We start from the raw sequence: 10,200 nt of genomic DNA, 5'->3' as shown, positions 1-10,200 counted from the left end.
ATATATATATAGGGGTATGTTAACACGCGTACGTCTGTTTTTCAGTTGGTACGTTTTAATAATGTGTACCGGATTATAGTAGACAAAAATACCCTCATTTATCATGGATTCTAAGCTTTAAGGTCAAAGATATTTAAATAATTTTCATTCTCAAAACTAAAAAAAAAAAAAGAAACCCCCAAACCCTTACTCACCTCCCTTATTCCTCTCAACTCTTTCTCTTTCATCTTTCTCACTCCAACATTTTCTCAGTCATCCCTACTGTTGCCCCTATTGAAAAAAAAAGATCAGAAACCCTTACCAAAAGTTTATTCTAAACGCCTGCAGAAGTTGATTTAGTGATAAAAAATGGACATAAGGAAATTAAAGAAATAGGTATAGAAGAGTTCCCTAGGAGTACAATTCTTTCAATTCTAGGTTGTAATCTTACATCATGTATACCATACCAAAAGAGAAAGGAAAAAGAAACACTCTGTGTAAAGGGAAAAGGATAATAGAGGGAATATAATGAAATGTGGTGTAGATGTATAAATTATGTATAAAAGTTTAATTGATTTATGAAGGTTTTATTTACATGATTTAATTTAAAAATGAAATTTAATAATAATAAGAAGGGAAAATATATAACACATCCTCCAAATGAACGAACAGACATTTATTTACATGATTTAATTTAAAAATGAAATTTAATAATAATAAGAAGGGAAAATATATAACACATCCTCCAAATGAACGAACAGAGCAAGAACAACAAAGTACGATGTTGTGGGTTGTTGTGTGTGGCTGAGGGAGACTATGGAGACGAGAGAGAAACAAATTGGATAAGTGAGGAAGGTGGATTAGGGTTAGGCAAGGGTTTCTGATTTTTTTTTTTTTTTCAATTGAGGGCAACAGTAGGGATGATAGAGAAAATGTTGGAGTGAGAAAGATGAAAGAGAAAGGGTTGAGAGGAATGAGGGAGGTGAGGATGGGTTTGGGGGTTTCTTTTTATTTTTAGTTTTGAGAATGAAAATTATTTAAATATTCTTGACCTTAAAACTTAGAATCTATGATAGATGAAGGTATTTTTGTCTATTATAATCCGGTACACATTGTTAAAACGTACCAACTGAAAAACAGACGTATATAAGTTAATAGATTATAAAATCCAACATTTATAATTTATAACGTGTTTGAAGTTGAGTGGATTGATTAACAAAATCACAAACAATTATTCAATATATAACAAGTATTTTTTTAAGCAATATACTTTGAAAAGTTGTATAATTTGAAAAGCATAAATTAATTAAGTGGAAACAATATTAGGAAGTGAGACATTACCAGTGTTCTCTGCATTCGGCATGGGAATTCATTAACATTTTGACTATTCTGGCTTTCAACTGTTGAAGGTGCGTGGATCGTGAATCAATTTCCAAGCTAATTATGTTGCAAATCTACCAAACAACAAGGTTTTAAATTGCTTTGAGATTAAGTCACAGTTTGTCAAATCAAACACATAGGAACTGAATTATAAAACGACTTTAGCATTTTACTAATTAAAATTGTTAATTCATTTCTTATTATTATACGATTGTAACATCATGATTCTTGACGGAATTCAGGTGGCAATAATTTGAATCTTGAGAACACTGACTCCGACTCTCATTTTTTTTTTTTTCAAATAGGTAGTCATTAAAATATTATTAACGAACATTTGTGTGCGTTCATATTCAATTTTTCTAAAATAAAAAAAAATGTCGAGAAATAATATTTTTTTTCTTGAAGTTAATATATAGTTCTACCCAATTGATATGTAACCTGAGTTAATCAAGGTTTAAACATATTTTGTACTCTTTTTACATGAAAAATGGAATTACTTTACGGTTTTCCACTTACACACAAGACATAATCAATTAATCAATCTATATGATTAATGTCCCTACTACATAACATGCATTTCAATAGGCTAACAAGGAGATCATTCCACAAGACAATGGTTTAATTTATATTTCAACTTTTTTTTTTTTTTCAGTTTTGTGGTTAGATATATTCAACCTTTACTTGGCAAAATCAGAAGCTACAAGTCATGATTATCACCTCATTAGCTTTAAGGGGACATGGAAGCTCAAATCCATTTTAGGTTTATATTTTTCAAAGGAAGTTAATATGTTGAGTGAAAAAAATTGTAAACTCCATATCCTACTAGATAGTGCTATTTACACATTATTATTTACTAATAAAACTTTCATATTAATTAACACGAGTATGATATTTTAACAACTTTTTGAAAATAGAACCATGTGTTACTATTTCATTGATCTGTTTGAATTTATTTTTAAAAAGAATATTTGAAACGAATCAATCATAGTGTCACGTATGAATTGTCAAAAATAATAAAACTAAATATAGTGTATGTGCTGCTGATCGCAACCTACTAAAACATATGATTCTTTCTTGATGGTCTCATTTGGTCGATCTAATAGTATATCATTAATTAATTAATTAATTAGACTCTTATTAATTGTGAAATTCAATTTACATGAATAAATTTTTGTCTGGTCCAGTTGAATTAGGGTTTGAATGATGGTGAATGATCTAGTTCCGGATATGCATGTAGTATATGATCATGGCATATGATAGAGAGAGAGAGAAAGAGAAAGAGTTATTGTTTGGGTAGTGGGAATGATGCATAGGATGTGAAAGAAGAAGAGTATGAGTAGTGGTTGTAAGAAGAGTGGCAGATTGATGAGATGGTGTTGGTGAGTTGGGAAACAAAATGGGACCTATTTCACCATTCCCTTGTTGAAAGGTCAACCTCACTGCCTATCTTTTTACCCTTCAACTCTCCAACACCATCCATCATTTCTCACAACACACTCAAATTTTCACAAAAGAGAACTGAATGACACGGTGTGCACGCACCAAAAGCATGTTTACTTGTCTGCAACTCCTTTCTGTCTCTCTCTGTCATCTCTCAATTAACCCTTTTGCAAATTCTAATTATCAAAACTTACATTGCATGCTAGCTACCTATGCATACATATATGCTATCATTTCCTTTTCTATATGCACACGTGTCTGCATATATATATATATCAGTGTGCATGCATGCATCATCACCAAAAACAAAAGGGCTCATTTTTCACATACAACACATAACTGTGGCTTAATGACAGGTAAAGAAACTTAAGGATTAAAAGGACTTTGAAAGAAGAGAATAAAAGTTCTTATCATCGTTCATTCATATAATATGAGGTTTTTCAATTTACAATAAAAACAAGTGAGTAACATTGAACAGTGTGCAATTAGTTAAAATTATATAATAGTCTGAAGCATGTTATAATTAAAGAAAAAGGAGAATTTGTCTATAACAGTAGCATATATTCAAAACTTCAAACATTCACACCCGAAAAGTATTACTGTTCCTTGCTGAAATTTTGAAATAACTATTGTAGCCCACTATTTTGGAAAAGATCTGTGAGTGGATGTGACAGTGAAATTGCATTTTAAGTTTGTTGAATCTGACACTACTTTTTGTTAAAGAATGATAACGTCAAAACCCCTTTCAACAACAAGTTAGGCAAAGTAGATCACGTATCTTAATTAGGGAGAGCAGTAGTATAGTAGTGACTAGAGAATCTTCTCTGTTTATTATCCTTGCCCATTCACTCATGTCAAAAAACATGTTTTAAGGTATTTTTTATGTCAGAGAATTGAAGCATCAGTCTAAGTCTCACATTTAATAGAAATGAGAAAGTAAAACACAATATAACAGGAAAGACTTATTGATCTATAATTTTAAGATTTCGGATAGAAAACAGTATTAATTTTTTATATAGTTGGATTATAATGTTATTAGCTGTTTGTGTAACTCACCGGTGTTGTTGTAATGCAAGAAATAATAAGGTTGTTTTTTTTTTCATATCTGGATCAAAATAACGTAGACTTTCAATTTATTCCTTCTTTTCTTAGTAATACCAATAATTATGACTTTAATCTTTGTCACTGAGGTAACAACCCATTTTCTGGTACTGATATGATGCCTCAACCACATTTATCAGTGGGTTTAAAACTTATAACTTCAACCCCACTTTTGGAAAATTTGTGAATATTTTTTCTTTTTGGACCACAAGCTTATGTCTTTTAAGCAATTATCTTAACAGTAGGTGAAAGAATTATCAAGAACATTTTGTCTAGGTTTTTCTCACTGTGATTAGGTATTGTTTGGGTGGGTCTTTCTCAGTGAGTTTATTACCTTTCAGGTCTTGAACAAATCAAGGGGTCCATCTAAGTTTTAAATAGTGGTAGAATAAGTGATCCACTTTTTGTGGAATTGCGTTTGAGACTTGTTACTTTGTCCCCAAATCTAAGACAATTTAAACTTTTGCACTCAAAAGCTTTATTTCTCCATACACTTCTTGTTCAACTAATGAGAGAGTTTTTGCTCTCTCCCAAAAAGAACATCTTAGCTTCAAATGCATGGAAAGATGACAAAGGGATAAGGTCATAAACTCAACTTCACTTCTATCAAAAGATGACAAAGGTGATAAGATCATATTTTAAAAAGGAAAAAATAAATAAGACCACTATGTCTAACTTAGTGGTAATCTTCGTATAATCATTTGTTGTTACCTTGATTAAGTATCATTAAACACTTTTTGCTTAGTAAATAAGCATAATTATGCTCTCTGGGAGATTTTACCGGAAAATATCATCAATCAGTGACCGTAGACTATTGAAAAATAAGCCACTAAATGAGCACAAAACATTAATTATTATAAGAAAACAAAAAACTGAAAACTATAGTTAATAAAATTGAAATGTTAAACCATTTTATTAGTAGGTTCTAATCACGTAGTTTGTGGACCATTGTGTCTCAACCAATGATTTCGCTAAATATTGTCGCAATAGGTTCCAATTCTTCTGAGAGACAACTTATTAGGTAGATCAGCTAGGTTGGTCCAAGGAATAATAGAGAGGAGAAGTATATAAAATCATAAAAAATAATCATTTATTTATTGTTAATTTTTTTCAAAGATCATACGTACATATCTTTTAAGAAAAATTACAAACATTGGTTTATATATCTAAAATGATCTCCAAATCATGTAACATATATTTGAATTTGAAATATGTTCTATAAAGTTAATTTATGATAAAACAGTAGTAAATAAAATCTTCTATTTTTTCACCTGATTCAAAACAATAATGATTACTCCTTGGCATACCGTATCTGTTACAATATATATATAATAGATGAATATAGCTATGTATAAAAGTAGCTGCATGTGTTAGCAGTCTGAGCTTGAAGTGTTATTTGTTTCTGCAACACTCTAAAGCAAACACATGAAGGCAACTCTAAGATACTTAGCAGGAATGGCAGGTCCTAGTGGTTTTGGCTCAAACTCAACCGCTGAACAAGTCACTGAAGATTCTTCTTGCTTCCTTCCTTCAACTCTAACAGCTCTCATCACTGGTAAGTCTCAAAAACAGCTTCTAGAGGCTACCTGCTGGTAAAAATAACCATGAAAATCAACCTCAATTTTCATCTTCAACTTCCTCTGATATATATATACACACACCCCGAAAGTCTCATAAACCAAGATTGCCCTTTTGTATTTTCTTTCCTTACCTTGTGTTTTTTCTGGACTTTGTTGATTTGGGAGAATCTGTTTCTCTAAGCTGAGGGATTCATAAGTATATATGCATGGCTATATATGGTAATTGGTTTTGGTTATTCTTAAATCACCATTGGTTTGTGTATTGCTTATACTTTCCCATTTTACTTGCATTTCCTTGTACTTAATTCTCAGTTTTTCATTTTCCATTTTGATTTGTCAGAAAAAATTGAAAATTTAGTCCAGTCTGTCAAAAATTTAGCCTAACTTGATAGTAACTGTATATATGTATCTGGTGCTTTCTTTCTGATTGATTTTGCTGCACTGGAAAGGTGATGAGAGATTAACTTTGAAGCCTGCAAAGTCTCTCACATCACACGAGTGTGCCAATTTAGATATGCTTGGTGTGGTTCTTTTTAGCTGCAGAAAGATGAGGTTCTGTGATTTTTGTCTCTTTTGTGCACCCTTCTCTCATCAAATCCAGACATATTCATCACTTGTCTACACTACGTACACCACAAACTCATCATCAAGATCATATATATGTCCTTTTACCCACTCAAATGAATAAAAAACATACCCTCCCAACATTTTATAATTCACCCTCATCTAACAATCACATAATCTGGTAATCTGGTTTTAACAAGTTTTTCTTAAATAACTTAATAACATTATGACTTGCTATATTTTACATCGAGTAGTATATAGGTTATTTATAGGCTTTTTGACATTAACCTTTAACTACCGACATTAATTATAACTAGCACTATTAATATAAAAATTTGCAATTATCCACGATTAAGTTTATTCAACAAAATTCTCTCGTAAACTTAAATCTTTGTCTTTCATTCTTCTTCTCTATATCCTAACATTGTCACGTGTATTTTAGACCAAACTTACTACTTTTATTAATAGTTAGGTTCTTCACTTTTTTCATGGCCGACTTGTCCTTAACTGGTTTTTCACTTTCTTCTTAACCTTAACTAATTTTTTCTTAACCTAGGCCGATTTGTCCCTAACTGGATTATTTATTATCTTTATGGCCAACTTATTATTAATCGATTTTCTCTCAATAGATCGAGCTCTTTTAAGAGATTGGATAATTCCCACACCTTTTTCACACCAAACTCGTCATCCATTTCAAGTCGTCACTTCTCAATATTGCACTTTGAATGTAACTTTAAGATCATTCTCTACATGCAACTGCTCTTTCAAACTTAGAACTTCCTGTCCATGACTTCTATCAGCAAGATCACTTCTTATATCTCTTGGATATTGTCCTCTACCTTGAACGTTCTGAGCTTCTCCCTTTATTTGGAGTAGTTAATCAAGTGACTCCCATTTCATCTTCTTTTATTGCTCATGCGCCTCAAGTGACTCAACATGCTCTTCAACCAAGAGTGTTAACAAGTCCTTGGAACTCCTCAATAGTACATACAATATTCTCAAAATCGTTGGTTAATGACTTTAGTATTTTCTCCACCACTTGACAAGTGGGTGACATTTTTCCATTCCTTCCAAGCTTATTCACCACGATCTTAACATGAGAGACATATTCAGTCAGCCTCTTTCATCCTCATGCTTTCAAGCCTACTTTTAAAAGTTTGAAGTTTGACATGTTTTACACGATTATCTCTTTTGTAGGTCTTCTCCAATATATCTCATGCTATTTTTGAAAACTTAGCATTTGTTATCTTCTCAAAATGAGACTCATTGACAGCTCAGTACAACACATACACGATTGCTTTGTCCTTCACTAACGATGCTCTCAACACAAAAAGTTAGCCAATTGTTTTTCTTTAATATCTACTAGTTCTTGGTGCTCATTTTCATCTTGGGAACCAAGGACGGCTTTCATCAGCAGACTCTATTTATCATAGTTAATGACTTTTGTTAACTTAGACAAAGGTATATTGTTTACAAAGTAGGTCATTTCACTCAAACTTTCCCAAACACTCTCGTACTCTCTCTTTTTTTTTTTTTAACATTCAAACACTCCGGTTCTTTACCTCTGATAAATAACTCGCTATAATATTATTATGACTTGCTGGATTTTACATTGAACAATACATGGACTTTTTATAGGCCTTTTGACATGACTTTTCAACTACACGCATTAATTATAACTGCCATAATTAATGAACTCTATAGTATGTCTTAATTAATCTTTGCAATAAGACAGTTAATATAACAACTTGTAACTACCCACTTAAGTTTACCCAACAAAATCCAAATACTTTATAATTAATATTATATTTTTGGTAACCAAAGCACGTGTTTTATAGTTGTTAATAATTTTGAACTTTTAATTGAAGGGGCAAGTTCTGGAATTGGAGCTGAAACAGCTAGAGTGTTAGTAAAGAGAGGAGTGAGAGTTGTGATCGGTGCAAGGGACTTGAAGAAGGCCATGGAAGTGAAAAAGAACATACAAAAGGAGAGTCCAAAGGCTGAGATTGTTCTGTTGGAGATTGATCTTAGCTCTTTTGGTTCTGTACAGAGATTTTGTTCCGAGTTCTTAGCTTTAGAACTTCCCCTTAATATTCTCATGTAAGTTTTGTCCACCATCATATTGTTCCACTTTTTCATATCATAGTAATGATGGTTATCATTGTGAAACAAGGACAAGTAAGAACAGATCAATTTTACAGAAACAATGCAGGGATATTTTCTCAAAACTTGGAGTTCTCTGAGGATAAAATTGAGACCACATTTGCTACAAATTACTTAGGTACTTTTCTGGTTACTGATCTTTTCTTAAGGTTTATATTAATATTGATATCATTGATCCTTGGTAAAACAACTATAAAAGTTGTTGTTACTCTTTATTTTTAGCATATCATATACTATATAATTAATATTAAAGAAAGTGCTTGTCACTGTGATCTGCTCTTAAATATTCTTTTTCACTTTCAGATAAAAAAGTTTACATCATCTCATTTCTAAAGGACGTAGCTTGGTTGGTTTAAGGTCCCCCACCAAAAACATATAATACACAATCGTCCATATTTTAGGCTCTTTTAGGGTCCACGACCACAAGCTTATAAGCACTTTCAGGGTTAATTTTGGTCCACAGACACTGAGCACTTGTCATACATTTTTCTTTATGGGCTCAAAGTCCAAAGCCCGTGTGACCCGTTTCTAAAGTGCTAAGCTTTTTGTTTTTAGGATTCAAATTTACCGTTTCATTTTTCAATGGCATCGTCAATTTATGAAGACATTTATTGAAGTTTCATATTTTTTTGTCCTCCATTGCAGGTCATTTTTTGTTAACAGAGATTTTATTAGAAAAAATGATAGAGACGGCAGAGAAGACAGGCATTGAAGGAAGAATAATAAACGTTTCTTCTGTCATACATAGCTGGGTGAAGAAAGATGCTTTTCGTTTCAACGACATACTCAGTGGAAAAAAGTACAACTACCTTGTTCTCTGCAAAATTACAACAGTTCTGATTGCCTTACATTTTAGATGCTTATTGCATTTCTCTCTTGTAACTATTGTAGATATAATGGCACACGCGCTTATGCTCAGTCAAAATTGGCAAATATTTTGCATGCCAAGGAAATAGCCAAGCAACTCAAGGTTGGAATCACAAATAACTCCAAACTTTATACTACTTCTTATCTCTTTGAGTGGTGATTGTCATGCTTTTTGTTTGGCCCACTACATTGGGATATAATTACAGGCAAGGAATGCAAGAGTAACTATCAATGCAGCACATCCTGGCATTGTGAAGACAGGAATTATTAGAGCTCACAAGGGCTTATTAACGGGTAGTTAAAAGTTTCATTCATTATTAAGAGACACTATCAAATGTTGAAACCACTAAGAATTGGTAACATTTCCACGCAGATTCCCTATTTTTTATCGCATCGAAGTTACTCAAAACAACATCACAGGTGTGTAAACAAACAAGCTCGATTAAATACACTTACGTGCAGTGATTTTGAATGCTGGATTGGTGTAGAATTATAGATGTGGAAAACAATGATGAACAGCCATACATAGGCAAAGCTACTTTAACATGGATGTCAAATAGTGTGCTTTGTAGAATTGTAGTTAAACAAGCAATGTAATATTTTGTCATTACAAGGGATGATAATTATGTCAATGCCTGTCTGCAGGGTGCAGCAACTACATGTTATGTTGCTCTGAGCTCAAAAACAGAAGGGATAAGTGGAAAATACTTTGCAGATTGTAACGAGAGTAAATGTTCGAGCCTAGCAAATGACGAGTCAGAAGCACAAAAGCTATGGAACAACACCCATGCCTTTCTTCACAAACGACTACGTCAAGCAACAATTTGAAGCAATTCCCCTTTTCAAGACACCGTGTATATTAGGTTACTCGTTTACCTTAACCAGCATGCACAAGCAAGATTTGAGTCTTTAAAGGCAACCTAAAACATCATAATCATGAGGCACTATTGTTAGTAGTCTTTCCTGTGTAGCTCCCTTTTGATTATTTGTACAAATAAGAGAGCAATAAAACATAAATCTCTCTGCAAATGCAATAACAAAGCGATAGTTCATCTCCTCTATAAAGCAAATAGAACCAAGGCTGCTTCACATTAATAATCAGGTACTATCCAAATCTAACTCTGGA

The 10,200-nt window shown here is 32.4% G+C and overlaps 1 protein-coding gene across 1 annotated transcript; it reads left to right on the top strand.

Annotated features, from left to right (window-relative positions):
* Positions 1–5,243: 5,243 nt before the first annotated feature.
* Positions 5,244–10,131, top strand: LOC106761028 (short-chain dehydrogenase TIC 32, chloroplastic). The gene is made up of 8 exons (XM_014644498.2): positions 5,244–5,455; positions 7,913–8,144; positions 8,246–8,325; positions 8,853–9,006; positions 9,099–9,177; positions 9,281–9,368; positions 9,448–9,494; positions 9,720–10,131. The coding sequence occupies exons 1-8, from the start codon at positions 5,326–5,328 to the stop codon at positions 9,900–9,902; spliced, it is 993 nt and encodes a 330-aa protein (XP_014499984.1). The 5' UTR covers positions 5,244–5,325; the 3' UTR covers positions 9,903–10,131.
* The last annotated feature ends 69 nt before the right edge of the window (positions 10,132–10,200 follow it).

Source organism: Vigna radiata, chromosome 5 (assembly GCF_000741045.1).
Source record: "Vigna radiata var. radiata cultivar VC1973A chromosome 5, Vradiata_ver6, whole genome shotgun sequence".
Taxonomy (NCBI): Eukaryota; Viridiplantae; Streptophyta; class Magnoliopsida; order Fabales; family Fabaceae; genus Vigna; species Vigna radiata.
Note: the sequence above shows the minus strand (reverse complement) of the source record. Positions and strands in the feature narration are given on the sequence as shown.